The sequence below is a fragment of the Talpa occidentalis genome, unplaced genomic scaffold, assembly GCF_014898055.3.
Source record: "Talpa occidentalis isolate TD23 unplaced genomic scaffold, MPIMG_talOcc4v2.1 talOcc4.2, whole genome shotgun sequence".
Classification (NCBI taxonomy): domain Eukaryota; kingdom Metazoa; phylum Chordata; class Mammalia; order Eulipotyphla; family Talpidae; genus Talpa; species Talpa occidentalis.
This window is the reverse complement of record NW_023602073.1, coordinates 149,209,881-149,236,314: the sequence shown is the minus strand read 5'-3', so window position 1 is coordinate 149,236,314 and position 26,434 is coordinate 149,209,881. Positions and strand designations below refer to the sequence as shown.

General features: G+C 49.2%; 1 protein-coding gene across 3 annotated transcripts in view; it reads right to left on the bottom strand.

The window, feature by feature from the left end:
• The window catches only part of SLC22A3 (solute carrier family 22 member 3), a 60,252-nt gene that overhangs the window by 11,179 nt on the left and 22,639 nt on the right, over positions 1–26,434 (bottom strand). For all 3 annotated transcript variants that reach the window (XM_037520689.1, XM_037520690.2, XM_037520691.2), the window contains exons 3-7: positions 25,801–25,955; positions 24,252–24,420; positions 23,261–23,378; positions 4,771–4,868; positions 4,474–4,688 (exon numbers count right to left, since the gene is read on the bottom strand). In XM_037520689.1, the coding sequence (XP_037376586.1) occupies positions 4,474–4,688; positions 4,771–4,868; positions 23,261–23,378; positions 24,252–24,420; positions 25,801–25,955 (755 nt within the window). The remainder of the gene's footprint in view (positions 1–4,473; positions 4,689–4,770; positions 4,869–23,260; positions 23,379–24,251; positions 24,421–25,800; positions 25,956–26,434) is intronic.

Below are 26,434 nucleotides of genomic sequence, written 5' to 3'. Positions count from 1 at the left end.
CCTGATAAAGACGTAACAAGGGGCACAGCCCTGCACTGGCAACCTGGGGGGTGATTAACCCAGAGCTCGCCAACTCCGCGCGTGGGGAGCATCAACACATCTTTACGTCAAAACAACTTAGAACCAGAAGCTCCTCCTGTCAAGAATAATTACATTTTTAATGCTGGTGACTCACTTTTCCTACTTACATAAACTAAATTAAAACTTGAGATTGTTGGAACAGTTCTCGCTGCGTAAAATCCGTCTGACTACAGCTGGGATGGAAGGCTCACTTTGATTTTCCAATAAATTCTTTGTCTAACTGTCATGGAGACTTTCTCTCCGCCAACAGCACTGCACCATCCTTTGAACCTCGAAGCTGAAGCTCTTCTGTGGAGGCAGGCGATTGCAGAGAAGCAGGGTCACTCCGAAGGGGGTTTTGGTCAAGCTAGTAAAGCCTATGGGGAATAATCCCTCAAGGACGGAAGAAAGGATGCAGGATTCTAAGTAAGTGCAGTTTGCCTCTCTTCTCAGTGGGACCTCTGCTCAGAGCTCTAAAGTAAAATTTAGGGGACTCCTCGGTGGCCCAGGTTAAGTCTCAGCGCTATCACCGCTACGGCCTGAGGCTGAGCCCTGGCCAGGGGGCTGACCCCTCCTGTCTCTCCCGCTGCTCCCCACAGCAGTGGATTTCAGTATATCTGCCTGCTCTGTTCCCCGCTCTGTCTCTGGTAAATCCTCTCACCCTCCACCCCCACACCTCTGGCCTACACCCCAGCTCTTCTACATTAAAAAATAAATAATAGGGGCCTCCCTGGTGGCGCAAGAGGTTAAGACGCAACCTATGAAGCTGTCTGCAGCCATTGTGGCATGAGTTCGATCCCCCGCCAGGAAGCTACCCACACGGCGCAGCAGACCTCTCCTGTCTCGCCCGCTGCTCCCCTCAGCAGTGTATTTCAGTCAGACTGCCTGTTCTGTTCCCTGCTCTGTCTCTGGTGAATCCTCTCACCCTCTGCACCTCTGGCCTGTACCCCAATTCTTGTATGCATAAATAAATCTTTAAATAATAAATAATAAATAATAAAAATAAATAAAGTAAATCTAGTGAAAGTTCCTAATAGAGATATGTCCATTAAAATCCATGGAATTACTTTTCACCTAAGGAGAAAAAAATATTGATGAAAACATTTTCTTTCTTTTTTTCTTAAGGCAACTCTTCCATGTCAAAAGAAAGACATAGCGAAACTGCTAGGTTTGTAGTCGCCCTGAAAAAACTTAAAGATGCCGGATGGGGGTGAATACAGAACGCGTTTTCTTTCTCAGACTTTGATTAGAGTTCAAAAATTTGGGTTAAAAGAGTGAGTCTTCAATGAGGACATGGCCAAATCTCTTTCCACATTTCATTCCTCAGACCATGAGAAGCTGTGGTCCGTGGAGGGAAGGCCAGCTAACCTGCTGGGGGTCATTCTGGAGCCGATTCCTGCAAAGGCCGATGGGCCTATTCCACGGGGGCTGCCACCCTGCTGATGACGTCAGCAACGGCTGCGCCGAAAGTCTCTCCAGTGATAATTCACCAGCCCCAGCAACCGAGTTCAGAAGCTCCTTTAAGTCAAAAGTAACTGGCCTGCAGCCCAGGTCTTCTAAGCAGAAAATCAATCAATCTTTAAAAATGAATAAATGAAAGTAAGGTCCTGTCAATCAAGGGAGGACCTGCTAATATCTGTTCTTCACAGGAGGCTCGAGGGATTTGAAAGTTCTCGCCAGTCCAACAGACCAGCCTGTGACTCTCATGGCAGCCCAAGGCGCATGATCTGCCCGTAAAATGAGTCCAAAGCAAGAGCAGTTAATTCCAACCGTGCTAAGAATGTTTCTAAACTTAAATTGGGAAATTTTATCTACAAAATAACGTAGCAGCCCAAACAGTTTCAGTATCTGAAAGTGTTCTCTACCAAAAGCTTGGCTCCAGCCCTCCGGTCACTTCAACACTGGCTTGGATACGCGGCCTTGCTTGCTTTCTGGGGTCAGGCTGAATGGCCGCCTGTTAAAGTGACCCCGAGCAGCCCAGAGACCAGAGAAGACTTCCAGGGCGAAGTTACACCATGAGGTGATGGGTCACACTGAAGTCATCAATCTCCCCACTTTCCTTATTTCACAGGCAATGAACCCCCAACTCCTGTTCCACCAGCAAGTCCACATCCGCATTCCACTCCTAGTCTACATTGTCCCGGGGAACTGCCTCTTACAAATAAGCCAAAGACCACATGGTGGCAAAGTAAAGCAAAAACAACGAAGCCCCCCGTGCTCTTGACTTGTCGCCCTTCTCTGTAAACGGCCCACGGTTCCCGGGCACAGGACTGCTGTCCACCTGGTGGCCGCTCTGTCCACTCTCTTAGCTTTGTGGTGGTCACTTACAACACGAGGGGGACAGGTGTTGCCTTGGATTGATGATACAGACCCCCCAACTCTTAGCATGTGTGACGCCCATGTAGTGAGTGGAGCAGTACCCCCAAATGCTTGCCTACAGCCTCTCGGACTGTGACGTTATTTGGGAACAGTCTTGCAGACATGAAAGGTGAAGACACAGAGACACACAGGGAGGGACAAATGAGGATGGAAGCAGAGGCTGACGGGATGGTGAGGAACGCTGAGGCCAGCTGCCAACCACCAGGAGCTAGGAGAGAGGCACCCACCGGACCACAGAGCCTCTGGAAGAAGCCACCTGTCAGCACACCCCAGAAGCTGCCAAGAGGCAGGGAAGGAGCCTGCCCTGGAGCCTTTGGTAGAGCTCAGCCCTGCTGGTGCCTGGCTCCAGGCTACCGGTCTCCAGGAAAGTGGGAAGAATGTTCTATTGTTCGTGGTCCTTTGTCCAGCAGCCCCAGAAACCAGAACCCTCCAGGGAGAGGAGGCAGAGGACCCGGCGCTGCCCGGCCCCCATTCCGAATGAGGAGGGCCTGTTCATCTCTTTTATGTTTTTTAATTCTGCTCTGAAGAGAGGCATTTCTGAAAAGCTATTTGGATTGGGTCTGTCTAATGTTGTGGGAATTCATCAACTTACACGTGGTCAACAGACTCATCCGGGAAAGACTGAGTGTTCCCGTGCACGATATGACCCTGGTGTTCTTTCCCGAGCCTCGGGGGAGTCTCAAACAAATAAAGGGTGGACAGCCTTGTGCCGCACAGAGGCCCACAGAGTCCCTCCGGGGAACCCCCCACCCCCAGGGCCTCCAGTGGAAACGATGAAATGCTCTAATTCACAGTGCTGGGTGCACCCGGCGCCCCTCCGGCCTGCGTGGACTCTGCAGGGATGAGCTGGGCCGCCGCAAAGGGCACCCAGAGTCACCGGTCAGTCCCCAAGTCCCCCCAAATGGAGGTCTGGGGCACCTCTTAAGCCGCCCTCTCCCCGCCAGGCCGCCCCCTGGCTCCTGATCCCAGCACCTGTCTCCACAGCCACCGTCAAAACTGCTGCAGCTGGAGGTGCACCCCGCTCCTCTGGAAGCCCTGGGACCAGGGCCCAGCCCCTCTCCACAAGTTCCAGCCAAGACAAAGGAGGTTTGGTCCCAGCCCTCGTCGTGTGTCCCTCCCAGGGACTGTCCTGTGCTCCAGAACAGTCATCCGTGTCTTCCCAGCCCCGCCAGCTTCTCCCTCCGTCTCACCAGCAGCTCCCGCCTCTGCGAGCCTCTTCCTGGCTCTGCAGGGGAAGCACACCATCCACCTGTCTCTTTTATTATTATTATTATTATTATCATTATTATTATTATTTTGCTACTTTTGAATCGTGTAAATACTTCCTATTCCCTTGATGCGCAAGTCCTGAGCGGCCACTGTGGCCGGTGCCTCCCTGGGTGACCTGTGGAGGCAACACCTCCTGTCACCTTCCTCTGCTCACCTGGGGCTGGGGTGGGGGGAGCCAGGGGGAGCCAGGGGCGGCTGCTCAGGGAGCAGGGGGTGAAGGGTGATGGCAAACGCTCATGAGATACGGGCATCAAAAGCAAACTACATCCCCACGAGCTAGATTTTGCACAACTCTATTGCCTCATAAACGAACCTAAAAACAGAAAACAGAAAAGCTGATGGAAACAATCTCTTACATCTCAGTCTCCACGGATGAAGCAGCAAACCGAGCGGTCTCACTAACGCGGAATTCAGAGAAACATAACAGAGAATCAAGCAAAGCAATAAACTGAGAACCAGAGGGGGCCTCGGGGGCGCCCCACTGACCGCATGGGGGGGCACGTGGCGCTGGGGTCTGGTGGTGAGCAGGGTGTGAAAGTGCACATTTGTAGAGGTTTGCACCCAACACCCCCAGAGCTCATACAAGAGGTACCCCTACCTTATCTCAATGAACAAAATGTGGGGGAAAATAACAACTGCGTCCCTGACAGCTGCGCCCAGCACCAGCCGCCACGGTGGCTCTCCCAAGGCCCAGGGCGCCCCGTTCTGGGTGACCAGACAAACTCTTCCCAAGGGCCCGGCCGCTAACGAGGCCGGGACACCTACCTTCGGGCAGGAAGGCAGTGACCAGGCAGGCGACACCCGCCACCACGTTGCTGGCCGCGAAGGGCAGGCGGCGCCCAAAGCGCTCGATGGTGAGCAGGATCAGGAGCGCCGCCGGCAGCTCCACCACACCCGAGATGAAAAAGTCGATGTAGAGGTTGCCCCCCACGATGCCCAGGCGCATGACGAGCCCCTGGTAGACCACCGCGCTGGTGAACCTGCAACGACACGGGGGGCTCGGAGAAGGGCGCGTGGCCGAGGACACCCCGCTTGGCCGCGCGCCCCCCGAGGCCCACTTACCAGGCGAACATGAGGATGAGCGTGCACCTGCGCATCTGGGGCGTCCTCACCAGGTCTAGAAAGGACGGGTTACTCACCTCCTCGTCCGTGACCGTGATCTGCGGAGAGAAGGGAGCTCAGAGGCCGCAGGCGGCCAGAAGCGCGCGCAGAGAGTGGACTCGGCCTGGTCCGAGGCTGCCCGAGCAGACGGGCTCGGTCAAGGCGCCGGGGGCTGTCGCTTTCCACACAAAGCCCGACAGTGCAAGCCTGGCCCTCTAGCCTTCCCACGAGGCCATGTTTTCCAAGATGTGGTCACTGCGCTGAGGATCTAGTCTTGGGGAGCTCTCAGCAGTTTCCAGGGCTAAACTGCTGAGTCCATGAGCAAAGGAGGTTGGGCCTCAAGTGAAACACCTTTGTGCATTTATTCACTTGGGGAAAAGAAGCATAAAAGCAGCCACAACAGGTGGGATCCCAACAAGTGTCTCTTTTTCAGTGGAAGCCTCAAACCTTGTGTGGACAAACAAGAGAATGGCACCAAGGTCAAGAGCAAGCACAGGCCAAAGGCATCATTTTGCTTCTGTGCATTTGCTGGAATCTGGTGTCCAGTTTCTGGTCGAAGGAAATTCAGCTCGTCTCTATTTGGTCATCCAAGAAGTTGGTCTTGTCTTTAGTTCAATTAAACAAACATTGTCTTTTTCCTTAATGTGTAAGGCACGAAGGGCAACAAAGCTCCCCAATCACAGCTGCTTCCAGGCTGGCGCTGCCAGCAGGGACAGGTCCCTGTGGAGACCGCCTTCCCATGCGCTGTTACCTCTTCTGGGAGGGCCCCAGACCACCCAGTCCTCGTTTCACCTCCCCTGGGGGCTCTTCTAGCCGGGATAGAACAAACGACTCCCTATCTATGTCTCTGCCCCCAGGCTTCTATCACAGCGCCTGTGCCAGTCTGGGAGGGCAGCGCCAGCCTGGAAGGGCAGCACCGCACTGCGGCTCTGCACAGCGCCCCTGGTGTCCACCCAGCTACGTTGTAGATGGAGCAAAGCCGCTGTCTCCTGCCTGTGATCCCAAGGTGGAGATTGAATGCTGAAGCCAGAAGCCAAGTGCCCGGCCATGTCTACTGTCTGTGTTTGTCCTTCTACTAAGTGAGAACTGGGCTAGGAGAGGCAGGCCCTGCCATCTACCTGCTCAAGCCCAGAGCTGGCCCAGACTGAGGAGCCTCTGAGACAAACTTTCCCCTAGGCCTTGAGCCAAAAGTCTCTTTATCAGCAAGAAGTCCCAGGAATTTAATCCACACGGATCAAATGAAGTTTAGTCTGGCAAACAGAACAAATCCATACTGAAAGGAGCTTGTCAACCCCCCATGCCAAACAATACAGTGAAAGGATCAACAAAAGTTTGCTCTTTCCTGGGCCTCCCCTGGTGGTACAGTGGTTGAGCGCTGGGTTGCGAGGCCCGCAGCCTCTGCAGCGCCGGTTAGATCCCCGGCCACCGGGGAGGGTCCCACAATAAATAAATAAATAAATAAATAAATAAATAAATAAATAAATAAATAAATAAATAAATAAATAAAAGTTTGCTCTCTCCTGCCTATGCATAATCTAAGGAAAGTCTCCCTCTCTCTCTCTCTCTCTCTCTCTCTCTCTCTCACACACACACACACACAAAGACTGCAAGATAGAAGTCATTAGATTACTTTCTTTCCTAAGTCTTTCCAACACCATTCCTTCTGTGCCAAGACGCAGATTTCCCATACCTTAACAGCTCTTAAATTGGGATGTGTCCTACAACAGAGCTGATAGGAAAACAATATGCCACAATTTAAATAGCATGGTTTGGGGTACATAAAATGATGTTGTATCTTCAATCAATTGTGTCTTAAGAGTCAATCAAACAATAGTCCCCACGACCCCACGGGTGAGAGACTGCTACCCGATTCCGCCATCCATCCCTTCCCCTTCCCTTGTGAAAACAGACTCCAGAGAACCGATTCAGGCACATGGTTGGCTAAAGGCACATCTTCTAGTCTATCTTTCAACTCTTGGTGGCTGAGACTAGGATCTCCGCAATGAAGTGAAAGTGGCAGCTGTGAGGGCCAGTTCTGGGTCCCATCCTTTGAAAAGGTGACGACTCTTCATCTACCATGCCCCCTTCCGCAGAGATGGGAGAAGAAATGGCTGGTGAAGGAGCTGGAACTTGCCTCCCAGCCCCAATGATGGCAAAGGAGCAAGAGAAGTGGGGAGGACCTCACAGGTGAGTGCTGGACCCTCCCTTCTGGAGGCATGTTCGGGAGAAGGACACTTTTCTCTTTCTGTCGCTATATTTTTGGAGTCTATTTTAGCAGCAAGATGACCTGTACCTGAACGAACACAATGCCTAGTAGAGCTAATTTTCTAAATTCTAAGACTGCGATGAAGCAGTTGTTTACCTCTTTGCTGCTCCAAAATTAAGGCAGGGATACTGAAAGTGGAAGATAAGAATGGAGTGTATTGTAACAACATATTACCATACAGTTGATTATCAAAATGTTTTCCACAACTGATTTCTGTGTATTGCCCACATTAAAATGGCCGACATCTATGGCTTTAAAATAGATTCAGGGCTAAATACTCTATGTGAATGATTTCCTTTAATTCTCATCAAAACTCCATGAAACTGGCTTTTTATTAATCCCACCTTATAAATAAGACACTTAAGGCTCAGGACATTAGGGTCATGAAATACCAGGAAAGTAGCCAAGTCAGGATGTAAACCCAGCCAGCTGATGGAGGGACTTTGTTCTTACTCTCCACCCTGCACTGCTAAATATATAGAAAACTTTCCATTCTAAAAAACTACTCTGTGGTAGATGGTCACTTCTGTATATCTTTAAGAAAAACAGCATGCACTTGTTTTTAAAAATCTAATATTTAGTTAAAACACCATTTGACTAAAATAATTTAGATTTTTAAAGATCTTTAAATTAAAGATTAAAACCCCCATAATCTGACAGCAGTTTTCCTTGATGGATGTATCCCTTATTCAGGGATCGTTTTCACTTAGGGTTTTTCCACAACTCAGACGTGGCTTTGTGGTGGTCATCAGGGGCGCCTGTCTCCAGGGAGACCTGGGGCGCGCGGGAGCACGCGGATGGCGGCCATCTCTTCTCCCCAAGGGCAATATTCACAGTTTATTCTGTCTCTCATTTCTTTTTCAAGCTTATTTTCCACTTACAGCTATGATTTCTCACTACTAAATAAGACTGAACAAATGCAATTTCATTCAATCCAGTGTCAAGATTCAAATTCTTTGGTCAATTCGGGTAAACAATTTTATATGTAAACAGTTTTGTGGATTTTTTCAATTATTCGTGGTGCTTCCCTGTTTCGAAGATAAAGTAGCTGCGTGTCTCTTACCTTCGCGTTTGCTCTGCAGATGCCACATTTTTCCGATCCATCTCTAAGTTGGGCAAGTCACTATATGACATGTTTGATTTTGACAAGACAGCAGAGGTCTCAGGGTCCAGCCAGAGGTCAGCAAACTTTCTGCAAAGGGCCTGATAATAAGGGCTTTTGGCTTTGTGGGCTTTCTGTTGGAACTAGCTAACCTAGCAGTGTGAGAGCTGCCTTAAAGTATGCATGGATGAAAAGTAGCTGGCTTCCAAGATAATTTTTTTTTTTTTTTTACGAAAACAGGAACAGAAAAGCTAAGTAGTTTACCAAGGAGAAAACACAGTTAATAGAGGAACCAGGAGGTGTATACTTAGGTCTGCATTTCTAACCACCATGCTACACTGTGTCTGCAATATGAGAGTATAATATTCATATATTGTTTAAAAGCATGCTTGTATCATCTCATTAATGGTTCTTATTAGATAGTGGAATTATGGTGGTCTTTGCTTGTTTCTTTTTGACTGCAAATCTTCTCTTAAAATTAAAACCTATTTTTGTAACAAGAACAAACAATTCACTTTTAAAGCAAAGGATTTAATTTACACACTAGTATACTTTTGGGGGGTGTTGATTCAGTAATTCTCCCTTTCTTTTTCTTAATAGAAGCCCCAACACACGCACTCCATCAACTTATGTTCTCAGGAGAACTGACTGCTGTTGTAGGGTGGATGCCTGATTATCCCCAGGTAATTCCACCTGCTGCGCCAGTGGCCGGACAGTGGTTCATTTTGAACCAACGAGGGATGGACATGTGACTGAATCTGAATCAATGAGGGATGGGCATGTGACCCAGTGTGGACCAGTGGGAAAAGGGCTTGTGGAAAAGTCCTTTAAATGCCCTCTAAGGTAATCATCACTCTGTCCTTGAGGAATTCATAAGGAATTGGTCGGCTCAAGTAGATCTTAGCGGCCCTCCTCCACCTAGTATGCAGGTGGGCCTGTCCGCAGGTGGAGAGATGGAGAGAACCATGGCTTGAGAAGGTGTTTGGGACCAGGCTGGGCCAACGTGGAGCGCTGCTGTAACTCTAGAACTCCAGCAACATGAGCCAGGAGATGTCCTCATGGTCTAAGCCTGTTCAAATTGGTTTTCTGTTACTTGTTGCCAAAAGTGGAATTATCTGCAGAATTCAATCCAGAACAATGCTTCAGTTTTATTAACTGAATACTTCAAGCATAATCATTTTGTATTAAGTCATTAAAATAATCGCTTCAGTATTCCAACTCACTCTGTAAAAAACTTTGAGTCTTAATTTCAAAGTCTTGAAACTTAGAATCAAGCAGTTACCTCATTTCCCAGAGCACGAGTTAGCGCCTATCACACATCCTCTACCGAGATTATGAAATGCTGATAGTAAGCAGAGCAAATGGAGACCTTGAAACCAATCCTTCTTGACCCGTGAAAGGATTAATAGTACTTCCAAGCAAGTAAGCATTTTGCCTCATTTCAGAACAAATCCAGCTGTTCTTTGATTTACTAACATGTTTTCCACAGTGACGCAGACATTCTAAAAGATGACCCACTTTCTGGGTCTCCAAAGACCTTGAGAGACTAAAAGCGTATCGTGGCCAGATTTCACTCAGTGACTTCTCAGCTTCCTGTGTCCAGTGGCTGCTGCAGCCATAGTTCTTTGACATCAGCGTCTCAATTTTGAGATGAAGCTGTGCTTAAATTATTATTATTGCCATAGTTAATTTGGTAACCAATTTTGCCGAGTCACAGTCAGATACAAAAGACTAGAAATGTTATAACAGGTTAGCATATATGTTTTTCATCTTACTTATGAAGAAACAGTTCAGCAATTTTAAGTGTACACTTCTCTGGGTCACACCGCCACCACCGTTGTGCAACGGAACATTTCCATTACCCCCAAAACATCCTCATCTCTGCATTCAATCCTCTGCCCCTACCTATAGGCCCTGGAAGCCCTTCATTTGCTTTCTGTCATCACAGACTGCTTTTTCTAGAACCTCCTAGAAAGGGAACCAGACAGGATGTTTTCTTGTGTGTCCAGCTTGGCATTGTATATCTGGTCATGTGTTTATGGCATCTACGTGGTGTCTGCCAGCTTTGATTTGGAGCAGAGGAAAATGGTGAAACAGTCTTGGGAGCATTTGTCTGTTTGGAGTCTTGTTGCCTAGCAACGTCACTCCTAGATAAAGGCATTGCTCACAGTTACACTGCACAGGTTGGTTTCCTCATATTTATTTACTGAGCTGATGGTTATTTGCTCTAGCCATCTCTTACTCATCTTTTAATTCTGCCAAGATTTTTGTTTTACATCAACAATGAAGGATCCTATGTTACAAGAGCATTTTATTCAATTAATCTAGCTCTATTTACAATTTCTCATGGTGTCTTTCTGAAATATTTCTTCTAGTTGACATTTTAATTAAATTGCCAAAGAGGAGAAAGACATTACAAACAATCTGTTGTAAATATGGGGTTCAGCACTTTCCTGATGGGGGACAGGTGTCTGGTCAAGAAAGACAGTAGCCAGGGCGGCCAGTGATGGGCTGCTTTATGGAGAACAATTTCTTCCCAGCACATTATCAAAACTGGGTGAGACTCAGTTCTCTCGTCAGGACCAGGAGAGTGACACTGGCCTCATTAGTATTTTGAATCATCAGCTCGATGCCCTTACGGAGAGGGTCATCACAAGTTCCCTACAGGCTCTGTGCTGTAGAAACTTCCAACCCCTAAGAAGTGTGTGCACATAAAATATTACTTGAGAATCTGGGGTCCACTGATTGAAAGGACCAGGCGCCACCCTCAAAGTTAAACCACCTATAGGTCTTTTGTTACAAGCATTGGGAGCTGGAGAGTGGGCCAGCCAGGAGGAAAAACATCTCAAAGTCTCTGGCACCCCCAGCCCACCACCTTGGGGACACACCCATTCATCAGGCCCAGGAATAAGTGTCTTACATCATAGTGCTTTAGCCAGGCTTCTAGGTAGCAATAGTGCTATAATAGTGATGATAATAAAAATAATAAATGATAAGAATAATACAGTGAGCAGAAATGGGAATTTGCCAAATTGTGCTTTGGAATTTTGAAAAATGTGGCCGCACCTGAGGAGAGAAATCCCGTATGTCAAAAATTAACGAGAATGTAAAACAATGGTACTACTTAGCTTAAAATAATAACAATAATAAATTAATTAAAGAAAGAAAAACCTCATTATACTTTAAAAGAAGAGTAGATAAAATATTTACCACACAACAGCTCATATGAGACCCTATGCAGGTATAATAAATTAATCTCACTTCAATAACAAATAAATAAATAAATAAAAAGCATTAAAACCAAATCTTAGTCATCTAAAACAGGGCTGTCAAATAAAAATAGAGTGCGACTCACACATATCAGTTTAAAATTTCTAGTAGTGCCATTAAAAAGGTAAAAAGAAACATTCAAAATTATTTTTAACAGATGTTCTTTTTCTCCAAATTATGATCATTTCAACATGTCAAACTTATGAAATCCTCCAGCTCTCTCATGTGCTTTATTTCATTCTCAATATTTGAAATCCACTGCACCGTTTCCTCTAAGAGCACCCCCATCTGAAACAAACCCCATTTCTGGGCTCCTCGCCCCAGTGGCCAGTGGCTTCTGCACTGACAGAGCAGGTCCAAAGAGTCTAGGCCCAACAGCTTTGTCAGGCTGCCTGGGGGAGAAGATCCCCAACTCTGCTTCCGCTGACCCGAGGGCACCCCGCACCCGCTCATTGGGCCGCGGCCTGCAGCAGCAACTGTGCGCCCCCAGAGACCCCGCCGGGACCCAAAGAGCAGCCCCAGTCCCAGCAAAGGTTACCCGGTTGCAACTGCGGGTCACGTGTTGGAACATTTCTTCATTTCTTACAAACAAATGTGACAGGGCTTTTCCCTGGGGCGGGGAGGTGTCACAGCAGCAGAGACTGAGGGGAAGACAGGAGAGGATGCGCCCTCACAGCGGTGCTCGGGCCCTGAAGACTGACCCGGGCAGGCTGGGAAGGGGCGCACCATGTGCCCTCAGCGGGGTCCCCGCGCGCCCACGCGCCAGCTCTGGTCCCTGGAGGCCGTGGGAGATGGGGCTTGCTCAGAACCTGGCTCAGAGTCACACTCATGTGGAGTCCAGATGAATTGGGGACTGCGCGTGACAGTGACAGCTGGCAGCTACTAGGACAGTGTCTGTGTGACCCTCGAGGGCAGAAGACTGTTTCTTAAACAAAACCCACAAGACAAACGCTCCACAAAAGTACACACTGATCCGCTCATATCAAACCAATGTCAGGATTTAAGGATTTTTTGGTCCAATAAAGAAAAAATAGGCAAAGCTAAGGGATAATGGGGGAGAGGGGGAGATGCTTACAGTGTCTAAAACCAGTAAAGGGGATAATGTTTAGGCTGTAAAAGGAAATCCCATAAATTCAAGGGGCCATGATACCAGAATCCAATAAAAAGGAGCAAACACAGGGCGAGGCATTGCAGAGGAGCCGCCAGACAGCAAAGTGAGGTGCGCGGAGACCGGCTGAATCTCACGGGTGTCCAGAGATGCACCCCTGGCGCGCTCAGGAGGATCCCCAAGTTTGAGGCTGGAAAACGCCTCTGTGGACCTGGCGGGGTGCACAGAGCACACTGGCCTGCGAGGTGCGGGCGTGGCTTCCACGCACCCTGGGGCCCAGCGGTTCTACTTCCGGACGTTATGGAGACATAACGTCCACAAGGGCCCAAAGGGGTACGTATGGAGACCTTTTTTTAATTTTTTAAAAAGATTTATTTATTTATTTATACAAGCACTGGGTACAGTCAGAAGCGCGGGAGGGTGAGAGGATTCACCAGAGCCAGAGCGGGGAACAGAACAGGCAGACTGATGAAGTACACTGCTGAGGGGAGCAGTGGGTGGCAGGACAGGTCTGCGCACCATGTGGGACCCTCGCCGGGGGCCGGGGATCGAACCAGCGCTGCAGAGGCTGCGGGCAGGTTCGCAGCCCAGCGCTCAACTGCTGCGCCACCAGGGGAGGCCCAAGGTATGGAGACTCTTATCAAAATTCTTGGAGGCAGCCCGGCACCTGTCCTTAGCCCCAGAGCAGTGCAATGTCATTCACGTTACCACACACACGCACAGCAAGCTCTCCTTCATAAGGGTGCGCAAAAAATCCAAGGGCCGGGCCTCCGTGGTGGCGCAGGCGGTTGAGCGCAGCACTGTGAAGCGGTCCGCAGCCTCTGCAGCGCGGGTTTGATTCCCAGCGGGCCAGGGAGATACCAACATGACACAGCAGACCCCTTCTGTCTCTCTGCTGCTCCCCTCAGCAGTGGATTTCATTAAATCTGCCTGTTCTGCTCCCGATTCTGTTTCTGGTGAATCCTCTCATTCCCCGCATCTCTGCCCTGCACCCCAGCTCTTGTATGCATGAATAAATAAATCTTAAAAAAAAAAATCCAAGGGTGGGCTTCACATTCAATTGGGAACCCGTTGAGGGAGAGAACAGGCACAGTGGAGGAAGGAAAAGTCAAAGCAAACAAACGCAGGCTCTTGCCAGGAGAAGCAAGATTAACTCAACTCTGCACTCAGAGAACAATGACAAAACCAAAATTGTCTCCTGCAGAGGCGCTCAGAGCATGGCGGAATGGCCTCCAGCTGCAGTGTTTCCAGATTTACCACCTATGCAAGTTTGTACCTCAGCAAGTCCTTAGTTCCATGCCTATTTATGTGCACTGGAAGTACTAAGAAACTCTTCCAAAGAAAGTCAGGTACAGTTGAATAGTAAAAAAAAAAAAAAAAAATGACCTGCACCTCAATAAATTTAACAATCCTTGGTGCATTCTGGAATTTGTAAGCTGCTCCATTTTTTATTTCTTTTCAACAAAATAGTTCCTGCATATCATCACTTATCGCTCATTGGTATGCCCTTTATTGCTCCAGGCCGGATGATCTTTCCAGAGGGGTATGCACCATCCTGGGATTCCAATTTGGGAGGTTGTTGAGAGAGAAGTTACGCAATCTTAGGGCTTGGTCTCTGGACCACACGAATGTACATTGTTCTGCTGTGTTCCCACTGGCCCTCCAGCATTGTTACGCTGTGTTCCCACTTTTCCTTGCACTGTGACTGGCTTTATTGAAACCCAAAAAATATATTGGTTAGTTCCTAGCATTAATGGATATGATGACCAAGAGCCAATTAGAATGCATACATGAACGCAAGGAAAATCACACACACTAAAATCACACACACTAACCCTACGCTAAGATTTCAGCTGTTCTTCAGCTGTAAATGAAAGAAAAAAAAATAGATTTAGTTCTACTGAACTTATTTATGCGATGAGAGTGAGTGTAGTGAAAACAGTTCAAAATAGAGAAAGAAGACGAAGCAGCCCCAGAGAACTGGGGGAAACAGGCAGCGTCTGGAATCATGTCCAGAGACATTTGTGAAAGTGAATGTTCCAGTGGAGGTCATTTTAAAAGTAGGTATTTGAGCACAGTACTCTGAGAGATCTGCTGAATAACTGGATGTACAAAGGAAGACAAACCTCTGCGATGTTGTGATTGTCCATATACTTTTGTTTCTGGGACAACCTCATGTTAGTTACATTTAATTGAATTTTCTAAGTAGGTAGAGACCAAATAAAACATTGTGTGATTCATTTATAATGTGAACGATATCTTCATGGCAATAATTAATAATCGACTTGTTGAAATTTAGAGGCTGATTATTTTTAGAAAACTAAACAGTTGACAGAACCCAGGGAGAGGGTAAGAAGTACTCCACGAAGCCGAGCTTATGTTTCACTCCGTCACCACCAAGGAGTCTGTCCTTGGCTAATTTTAGAGGGAGCCGCACAGTACAGTTACAAACGGCTACGAATACTGAAATTGCCAGGTCTAACAGAGAAGCAGGTAAGCCTGGAGACACAGGACCAGGGGGAGTGGGTTGGTAGAGGCAATCTCAGAGAGGCTGCAGGTTAAGTTCCCACCACTGCTGGGAAACCCATGTCTGGACAAGGCAGGCACTGATCTGCTGACGTCCTGGGGCACACGAAGTCATGTGTAGGCTCTGCTCTAGCCCCGCAGTGTGCAGCAGCTCGCGTCTAACACAACATTAAAGATCACTGTGTTGCTGAAAACTGCCAGCCATCACCTGAGCTACCTGGGGCGCCCAGGGACCAGCCTGACGCAGGGTGGCCCAAACCTTCCATTTGTAAAAAAGGGTAAGATTGACCAAGCCCGAGAAAAGCGAGGCCCATAAAACAGGGCTCTGCTTCACAGGAGCAACTGTCCTGAGCGTTCAGCCCATGCTCCTTCTGCCGCCCTCCCTGCGCCTGCACCAGGAGCGCGGGCTGGCCCTGAACTGCAAACAGGGCCGAGCCCCGCGCCTCCCGGCTGCGCTGCCCACAGGCCCTCCCCGCACACGGCCTCAGCTCCCCCCTCAGCAGGCGGAGCTCGCCGGGGTCGGGAAAGCAGAGTGTAATGAACTCAGCCTTGTTTTGTTGAGTCTGAACCAAACCAAAGCAAGTCTGAGAAGCTGTCAAGACACTCGGGGAGCTCGGCCTCGCGGGCCTCTTGACGCTGGCAGGTGCAGGTCACTCCCACGCGTGTTCGCAGACGCTGACGTGGGCCCTCGACTCTGAGACGATCCGGTGACGTCACTGGAAGTGACATCACAGGACAGGACTGGGCTTGTCATTTCTATTCATGGATTTCATTCATGCCATGGCACAAATTCGCTGCGCACTTAGCAAAGCCTTTCTATTCGTTGGTAATTATTAGTCACAGCTGCATCTACCTCCTGAAAAAAATAGGCACGGACTTAGGCGAGGTAGAGCAATGCATTCTGCAGACAGCTTGGCTGACGTGCTGTGGACGCTGAGCCAGCGCCACGGTCCCCAAGCCCCCTGCAGGGAGGGCGCAGCCACGGGAGGGGGCGGTGTTGGCGAGCAGGTGTCCTCTTGGTCACCTTCCACGCCCAGGACTCAGGAAGGTGACCCTGAGCTTTCACACGAAAGGTGCCTCGAGCAGAAAAGGGTTCTTGGCCTGGCTGTGATCCCCAACACTCCCTGAGCAGATGCAAATGTCTGGGCTCCTTCCGCAGCTTATTCAGCCCCCTAAAGAAAGGCGCTCTGGCTGGCGCTGGGGAGGGAGACTTCCTCTCCACCAGGCGGCCTTTCTGCACATTAAATTACACTTCCTTCCCTCCCGCAGCACCAGATTCAGAGGAAAAAAAAAAAGGGATCAGCACAGGTCGGCGCTATTTGTTCCAAACTGAGTAATCTAGACGTCTCCGGCTTGCGTGGACCTGGTCCCACAGAAGCGTCGCCATGGCAACACGCCCTGGCTGTTCGTCATCCAGCCTTTCGTGAGCGGAATCTTGATTTTTACTTTTTCTAGGAAAGCGAGTATGAAAAGCTCGCCCCTGGTGCCCGTTATAGCATCTTCCTGGAATGGGCCTCGTGGGGGTGAAATAAATGGATCTCAGTGTGTTTTCTTACTATTTAGCCCAATTTCCTCCTGTTGTGATGTGCGTCAAAGGCGCGTGTCTGCGGCACCAACACCCAGCTGAGCCCGCGGCGTGAAGTGACCTCACCTGCCCCAGGCCCAGCGCCTTGCTTAGGATTAGTCCACGAAGAAAGGCCGCTGGCCTGGTGGGGGTGCGCAAGCAGGGCTGCCCAGTAAGACCAGCCTGGATGGGGATGTGTTGGGGGAATTTCTGCCAGGGGAGGCTGGCCGGGCAGGGTTCTGGAAGTCGTACCCCTCGTCACCCCTCAGCAGGGAACACTTTCACAGAGTGCCAGGATTTTCTCATTTATTCACAGTCCTGGGATGGCAGGAACTGGTTTTGCCAAAAACACAAGAAGGGGCCGAGTGGCGCTGGAACAGAGCGCTGGTGGGAGCTGACCTGCCTCCTCTCCGGGAGGCTCCGAGAAGGCCTCCCAGGCCATTCCCTTGGCACAGGCTCAAAAAGCAAAGGGAAAGGCAGACACACTCCCCCCTTCTATTTTAGAGAGACTCAGGATGAAAACAATCAAATTAGGCATTTTCACAATTCCCACAAAAGAGAGCAACCACCATTCACAGGTTAACTAAGCGTGAGCGGCCTATTCATTTTGTTTTCTGCTTTAATTAACTGTGTTTGTGAAGCCACGAGAGCCAGGGAAAGGCCAGCACTTCTCTGCCCTGGGCATTGCAAGGGGAGGGCTGTTGGGGGTTGGGGGGAGCTGGTCAGGGCCCCAGTCAAATAGGCTGGGGCTCAGGACCCGATTAAAAATGAGAGCAGAAACTGGGGGCTAAGCAAGCTGTATACAGTTAACATTGCAGATTAAAAGCTACATGTTTACTGCATATGAGTCCACCATGCATCGACAAAGTGTTTTTTTCAAGGACTATCACTTTGTGTTGGAAATTCAAATAAAGTGTGTAAAAGTTAGAGGGAAGGTGAGAGGGAGGGAGGAACCTGGCAGGGTGGAGGGGGGCTGGGCAGCTTGACCTTGACTTTGGGAAGTTCTGGCCCATCTGCTGGGCAGGTGAGGCATCTTTTTACCCTCTTGGGCCTTGGGGGTCCTGAGCAACTGGGAGGAGCTTGAGGAGCATGCAAGTGCAAATCTCGAGTACCCTCCTCTAAGCATCCCTGGCAGTGCCAGACATGCTCACACCCCAGGAATGCCTCCACGGCCTGGGCAGAGTCCACCTGTGACCCCGCTTGTCGCCTCCTGTGTCCATTAGTGGTCCTGGGCTCTGCAGCTCTGAGTACTCCTGAGTCATACGTTAGTAACAGGCCATGGGACACCAGGACTGGCTGGGAGGACCCCAGGAGCATAACAGTGTCCTCTCCTGGTGGGGATGAATATGTTCCAAACTTTAACTTGTATTTTAACGAAATAGTTGAGATTTTTGACCGAGGCATACATACCCCTGCTCTGAGGACCCCCAGTGGATGAGGGGGAGGGAGTGGGAGAGAAAGCGCCATCTCCAGGCTCCCCACTCTGCGCACTGCTCCCAGGGAGATGCACCCCATTCTCCAAAGGACAGGGCACCTGGGTTTCTAGTTCAATGAAAGCCCTGTGACGCTCGTGATGCCCTCTCTCAATATCTGCCCTGGGCAAGAATTTAGGCTGAATTTCCTTTACTGGCAGGAACTCACTATCTAATCACCCAGTCTGGGAAAGGAACGCACCCTGAATTCAACAGTCCCTCTGTAGCGTTTCTATGACTTTTTTTTATTACAGCATAAATTTAAAATTTTTTCCCTCTCCATGTGACATCATCTTCTGATTTTCCAAAAATGAAAGACATCGAAAGTAATTAGCACAATCCATGTAAATATAGAATTTAAATAGAACTCAGGCTATTTCCAATATTTTTAATTTTATTCATTCTCAACTGCAAAGGTCCTTGTTAGGTTTGGAACCTCAATGGTTAGGGTTAGGGTTAGGGTTAGGGTTAGGGTTAGGGTTTGTGCATTCAAGAATACTCTAAATTAAAGCTAATGCAGTGGTGTGGATATTGCAGTAATTATTTTTAGGGGTCATTTTAAGGATGGCGGCGTTGCTGGTGGGAGCGCAGCATCCACTTTATGAACTGAAAGCAGGAAGATCTACCCGGGTCGCAGCAAGCCTGGTGAGCTTGCACGGCGTGCGTCCCGCATCCTTCACTTCTGCCAGACTCACACCTTTCCCACTCCTGACACGGCCCTGTTGGGTATTTCTTGGGCCTAAATTTCTTTCTCTGAAACTTTCAAAATGACTGCTACCCAGGGAGTTGTCAAGTGCCAACTCTGAGATAACAAACGCAACAGTTGACAAAGAAGCTCAATAATTGGCTGAAACACCACACAGTCCTGCTGGGTTTCGTGAAAGTCCCTCTTTTAGAACAACGACAACAATGTTTGTAAAAAACTCTCCCTGTGCAAGGAGATGTCAAACACATATTCCCAAGATGGAAAGTCCCTCTTTGCAGCCACACTGGCGTTGCACACGACTCGTCCAAGCGCAGACAGGACAGCAGCTGGGCGAGCTGAGCTCACTCTGGGGACCGAGATGGCCGGAAACTGGGCCCGACGCTCCCCAATGCCGTTCAGTCTTCCCGGGGTTGGAAACCACCGAGCGGGACCGCCGGCCATGGGGAGCAGACCCCTGGGGTTAGAAAGCTCCACTGTTGATGCCACGTAAACGTGCTGCCATGGCAACCGCCAGGGATGTTTGTGCATGTGTGTGCTGCTCGCTGGCCTACCTCGGTATGCGGTAGATTCGCTGTGAGCCGCACGATCTACGAGCGTGTCATGGAATAAGGACACTACGATCAAGCCTGATGGCTTCACTGGGCCGCAGGGCACTGGCCCCCTGGAGCCAGCCTCGCCCTGTGCTGTAGTCCCAGAGCGTCTCTGCTGACCAGGGGTGTAACCTACCACTTTGCTCGAGCTTACCCCACACCAGGGCGGAGGGGAGGGGCAAGGGAGGGGTCTTTACAACAGGACTTTAAGATTGGGGGGAAAGGATGCCAGAGACGCAGCCGCAGGTGCTACCTGTGGATGTAGCTGTGCACCAGGTCAGTAAGTGACATCCCTGCTGAGTTGGCTGTTGACAGACTGCAACAACCACCCGTCCTCGTGGCAGAGAATAATGGCATTACTGTGGCTCAGTGCGTGTGGGTTGGCTGGGAGCCTGCTGCTCTGGGTTTGGGGGTGTCTGTGCAAGAGCACCTCTGCTCCCAGGTCCTTAGGCCGCCTCTGGGACCAGAAGGCGAGGCTGGGAATGGTCCCAGGATGAGGCTGCAGTGCAGAGACCAAGCCCAGCCACACATTTCAAGACACCGCGGTGCTGGTCTGGTGCTCTACCGCTGGCCAAAGCAACACGCAAGGCCAAGTCCGCCCCCAAGGGCAGAGGGCACACACCACGTAGCGTGAGACCAAAGCAGGTCACCTTGTCTCGTTTAGTATCGAAGGAGCGGGAAGTGCTGGCATCCAGGGAATGCAAGGGAGGATGCCAGTGTCCCCAGACAATAGTCAGCTCTGCCGCAAGAAGACGCCATCCAGGTAACCAAAGGCGTGCGGGAGCACCGAGCCCTACTCTGAGCTTTGAGCCTAGTACTGTTCACACCGGCTACCTTAATTAACTGCCTGCAAAAAGGAACACCCTCAAATGCCTTCAGCGCCATGAGACACATTTGCAAACTGAAGCTTCCTGAGAAAGCAGCGACTTCTTGGCCTGGCCCTCGGAAGCTGTGGGTCAGCAGCCGCAGCTCTGCTCCCAGCTGCCGCTCTTCTCCTTCTGAGACCCACTGGTCTGCAGGCCGCCTTCTCGGGCAGATGGAGAGGGCAGGAGGTTGTCAGTAACGTGAGGTGCTGCTCATAGCTTCTGCTCTGAACTGGCACTGCCACTGCTGCTCCCCGGGCTGTCCAGGGGGGCGGCCATGCCTGACTGGCTGGGAAGTGCCCATGTGCAGGGAGGCGTGGCTGCCCAGCCCACAGCCCTGGCTGGTGTGTGATCTTCATTGGAGAGGAGGGGGACAGGTGGGGACAGTCCGTCTTTGACAAGTGGTGCCACTCCACACACAGGAAGGTCACTAAGAAACAGCTCTCTCCACTGACAGACAGACGCAGCCCTGCCCATATTAGGTTGAATGATCTCGCTCACACACATGCAGCTTTTGGGACTAGGCCCAGGATGACCAGGCAGACAGACACCGCATCCCCACGTCCCCATGTCCCCAGACCTCTCAGTGCATCGTTCAACCCAAACACAGTTCCAGCTCGGAGATCAATCACAGGTCTGGGGGCCCTTGAGGTCACCACAGAAAGCAGGGTGGCAAAAAGCCCTGTGAGGTGTGGGGTGACCATGCATTCAAGGCCACCCTCGTGCTGACATGGGGAACAGGCACCAATATGGAGTGGCTGATAAAGGCCGGGCCTGTGGTTCTGCAAAAGCTGCAGCAGGAACTCGAGGAGACGCCTCCTCTACTGACCTGTATCACTGGGCACGATAAAGAGGGTTTTGCACGTTATTCAGCTGCGTGGGGCCATTAGGATCTCTGAAACAAAACTACAGTTTGGCCTATAATGTGGCCAAATTCTGCAATTATTCTGGTGTTTTAAACAGCGATGCTAATTGCTTCTCTTTTTGAAGACGGGACTGACTTGGCTTCTCCTTTAAGTTGTACAATGTAAAAGGACAGGAGATGGAAGTTCAGGTTGAAGGCTGAAGTTCAGGTTGAAGTCATGGCTTAAAAAATCAAAGCACCTTTGGAAGTAGGTGGTCCGGGAGTGAAACTGGCTCCTATAGGATGAGCCTGGAAAGTATTATGGTGCCGAGAACCAAGGAACAGTCCAGAAGCTCTGTAGATGTGGCAGAGGGACTCAGGATCCAATGAAGATGCACTTTGTCTGCCCAAAGATGGGCAACGAGAATATCATGAGGATAAGGGCAGTGACAGAGACAGTGTGTTTATACCAGGCCCACGAGTCTATAAAAGCTCAGCACACAAGGCGTTGGTCACCTGGGGAAGGAACTCGTTCTTTGAAAAGGAAGAAAGATGTGTGCATCCTGTCTGGCCTGTAGGAACTATATCTTGGAGTAACCAGACAGCTGATGGGAACAGCTGATCTTCACATCAGCATTCCAGTAGCAAGTGAAGAAGTCATGCAGCCTCTGATGAATCAGTGGCTCTGGGCAATGGCTGTCAGTGGCAGCGAACATCACAGAAGAGAACTAGGCCTGGAACGGCCAGGCAGACAGACACCAGGCAGCTCTGAAAGAAGATGTACTAAGGAGATGCACTAAGGAGATATACTGAGCCACGCAAGGGGTCTTGCCAGCAGTACCAGACCTGAACCCGATGAAGGTCTAGCTCTCTCCGTATATGGGGAAGACCAGAGCCAGACCGGCCGGCTGAAGCGCTGAACATAATCAACATAGTGTAAACTACAGGAAAAACAAACGCAGCATTCTTTACCCTTAACATTGCAAGAAGAAGGAAAAGAGCCAAACCCCATGGATTAAAGTACGTAGAAGAGGCCTCTCAGCCCTCCCAGCACGCAAGTGGCATTAGGACCCAAATGCTAACAAAGCAGCAAAAGCCAAGAAGACAGTCAGGAAAGCGAAACGCAGGGCTCAGATATGCTCAGAGCTGGATGAGGACCCATGGGTCTTAGTGGTTAAAACAGATCAGCTTTTTCTTTACCATGTATTTATGACATAGAAACCTCGAGTACATCATCAGCCTCCCACGGTGACAGCAGACCAGGGGAAACCTTTGTAAACGTGGAAGCTACTGCTCGCTCCTGAATATAGGAGTGAAGGAAGAAGATAGACACCCACATATATATGACCCGGTTCTGGGCGGTGGGAGAGGTCACAATAGAACCAAGGAAACATTGGTTTTAGATCCTTATATAAAAAATTTAATCTGAGTGCGTCTATTGAAATACACTGAAAGAAAACAGTGTTAGCAACCTTAGATATTCCAGGGTTTATAGCAAAGATTCAGATCTTCCAAAAGCTGTTCCCTAGCGTTGCTTTTCTAATAATCCTCCTGTTATTCTGCGTTCACTTCATCTTTTCAGCTAAAGCTTTGCCATCTATTTCTTTGTATGCTCGTCTCGAATTATTCAAAGTTTGCATCAAATGTACATGTATGCCTTCAACCACATAGCAAATCTTCCAAAGGGCAAAGAATGAGATTTTACCCCATCCCCCCTTTTTTCTAATGCAGTGATCAGAGGCAACAAGAGAGGTTTGCCAGGGAGGGAGGGAGGAGCATCAGCATATCTAAATCTCAAGGCTGAACTATTACATTGCTGCTTAAACTCTGATCAAAGTAAACCATTACTCCCAATATAAAGATAAATCTTAAGACTAGGTTGAATATCAAGAAAAATGCATAGTTTGTGAAATCAGGATAAATTACTAAATACCATGGGCCCTAACCTCAGCTGTTAGGCCGTGATGCCACAGTTTCTTCTGCTTTAATATGCTAAAAGATTCTTCCCCAGCTTCCCCCCGCCCTTCTTTTAAAAAATCAAACTAAAAATGATGCAGCCACATGTTTAATCCTATGTGCTTAAATGACAACTGAGTTCATCCACCCGAACGATATTTACGAGGTGAACAGGTAGGCGTACCTCTGAGTAAGTTGGCGAGAGGTATTTCCCGTTGCATTTGGCAATGCGCCTCAGAATCTGCAGGGCTTTATCCCCTTTCTTCTGAGTAATCAGCCAGCGAGGAGATTCAGGAACCGCCCTGGTGATGAAAGGCTTTTGTGAGTTATGCCTCGGACCTTCGAAACCTTAGGGGTGGGGGTGGGAGGGGAGGGATTGGGGTCAGAATGGGGGGGCTGCAATTGTATGGGGAATATAAAAATAAAATTTATTATTAAAAAAAAAAAAGTTAGTGTCTTGTGTTTCTCAATCCAAGAACGTCTTGCAACGAGCTCAGGAGAGTCTGAGATTTTAGAATGGAAGGAAAACTGCATCCTTCGTCAGTGGATCATCGTTCACAATACAAATATTAGATATGACATTGTTTTTGCAAGACCAGGCTGTCCAAGAATACAGTGTTCTTGATCACACGTGAAAAGAAGGAGGTTTAAGGAGTATTTAAGTAAACTAGATGTAAGCAAATTTATCTGCCCATATGTTGAAAATTAAACTAGAGGCATAATTAAAACGTATTCATGCTGATAAGAAATGCATGTAACTGCAGCTTTCTGATAATTTTCTGATGCTCTTTACATTTGCTTACCCCTCAGAGAGTTCCTGAACATTGTTAATTCACTTGATTGAACATACAAAGGAGCAAATCGGTTTCATCGCACTCCATTTGCATGTGGAGATACTTGTTGCCTTATTGTTTTCAGGAAAATATGACAAAATAATGAAAGGATGCAATACGCTAGGGTTTTGCATTTTGGTATATTATTAATTTACTTACATAATGACTATTAACAAGTAATCAATCATTTCCATCAATTCTCAAACCCCACACCATTCCGGAGATGTTTAAAAAAAAAATCTCCATTTAAAAAGCTTCTATTTTCCTGCTGTTTTGGAAGCATGAGATTCTACATGTCTGTGGGGCAAGAATGCAAACACGATAATGACAAAGCCACATTACCAGAAATAAAGGAGGAAGAGGAAATTGGGCAGCGTTATGGCCAGCTGGATCCCTTGCCAATTGGGAATAAAGTAGGCAATTCCAGGGAGAATTATGATTCCAAGGGTGAAGAACATCTGAATCACTATTCCCACAATCCTCCTTTGTTTCGAACCTACAATTTCTGTCACTGAAGGAAAACAAACATAGAGGTTAGGGACACTCGAGGTCAACCCCGAAATAAACAGACATCTTACCTGTGACATCCACCAGTTTCCCCAGAGGACGCTGGAGTCGCGGAGACTGAGGCTGCCCGACCCACTGCAGGGCGGAGATGCGTCCCCAGATGGTGTGCATGCTTCTCCCCTCCCTCTGGCACAGCAGGGTGTGCAGAGAATTCATGTGTTGTTTCAGGAGAGCTTACATGGCGACGATTTTGAAAGGCAATGATAATGATCAAAATCTAAGTGTGCGAGCGGGCTGGGCTTTGCTGTTGTAGCTATAGATTTGCATGGCGGAGTCTCTTGAGGAGACTGATGAGAGGAATAGACTGAAGAAATTTTTTCATCATCTCAAAGAGTTTCTATCAAATAACAATCCTTTCCACTGTGTTGGCTTTTCGTTTATGTGCTATTTTTTTTTTTAAAAAACCACATGGGGTGTTTCTCCCTGGCTGCCTGTCTGTCCCTTCCCATGCATTGGTTCTACTGGCCACTAAGCCTGTTCTGGGGGCCCTGGAGTTGTTACCTCAGTGTCACAATTCAGAACTCAGGAGACCCGCCTAGACCTGGAGTCCGGAAGATGCTTTAGATGCCACAACCCTGAGCCCCCGCGCGCCTCCCGCCCGCTCCCAGCACATTCCTGCAGGGTCTCTGCGTGGCCCAGCCTAGAGGGCGGCTGGCGGACCGAGGGGGCAGCAGGAGCCCAAGTCCTGGAGCTACGACCAGAGAGCTCTGCCTCCCTGGTCAAGGGTCCACCTGCCTTCACCTGGGTGACCCGGCGTGGCCACCATGGGAACGAGAGGCAGGACTTCCCCAAGCTCCATGAGCAAACAGCAAAGGGATGTGTTTTCTTTCTTTCATACCTGGAAGGTCAAACCTTCTTGTTAGGAAAAATAATGAAGGTTATTTTCTCGTTTTTAGGTCATCTCTCACACGTGGCAAAAAGTTCTCCACGTGTGTAGAAGGAATACAATTAAAGCAATAATAGCTGAGAACACGGAAAAGTGGTCTCAAATTATATTGCAGAAATGAAGATGCTTCCAGATGGTTTCAGGGTCTACAACGAATGCATTCCTTTGTCACAAAAACATATTCCTAGTCAGGAAAGAGGCCAAGTGAGGCACTTCCACAGTTCTAGGCTCCAGGTCTCTCTGGAATTAGGATCTCCCATATTTGGTCCCCAAAGCAAGATGGCATTTTAATTGCTGAAGATACAGACTTTTGCCCCACCAGCCCCTTTTGCAAACTCCTCAGGCCTGCAGGAGCGAAGCCTCCTCACGCGCACCTGCGTGAGGCTGACGGCTTTGCCTGCCACGCCCTGGGTCCAGCATGAGCCGGCGCGGCCTTACCGATCACGTAGCAGGTGATCCACGTGCCCTTGGCGAACAGGCCTTGCAGGAAGCGGAAGACCATGAACATGGGGAAGTTGGGGGCAAACGCGACCACCACGCCGGTGCTGCCAACGCCCAGGCAGGAAATCAAGTAAACGACTATTCTGCCAAACCTGCAGAGAGAGAGGAGAGAGGGCACCTTGAACCATCCATGGCCCGACTGCTGAGTGTCGCCGCAAGAGCTCGGCTCAGGAAGTCCGTGCTCTTTAACTGCCCGTCGCCCCGTATGTAGAGACTGCAGAAAATTCAAGGTTTGTTTTATAGCCAAGCCAGGGCAAATAAAAACATGATATTACAACATTTAAAGCATGGAAGTCCCCTGCTGGGATTGCGTTTCCAGCAAGATCGCCCTCTGTGACACTGGCATTTCACATCTGATCTCCTGATCTCCCTGGGGATGGAGCTGTGACACTTTCTAGCATTTCTGTGGGTGGAATCCTAAGGACACAGGGACAAGAGGCACAGAGGAGTTCCCAACAGCCGAGGCCTGGGCTTGGCAGCCACAGACAGGCACTCCTCTGGCCTCTGAGACTCGGCTTTGTTTATTTGCTTGTGGGTCTTTTTCAACTTTTCTACAGTAAGACTGCAGAGA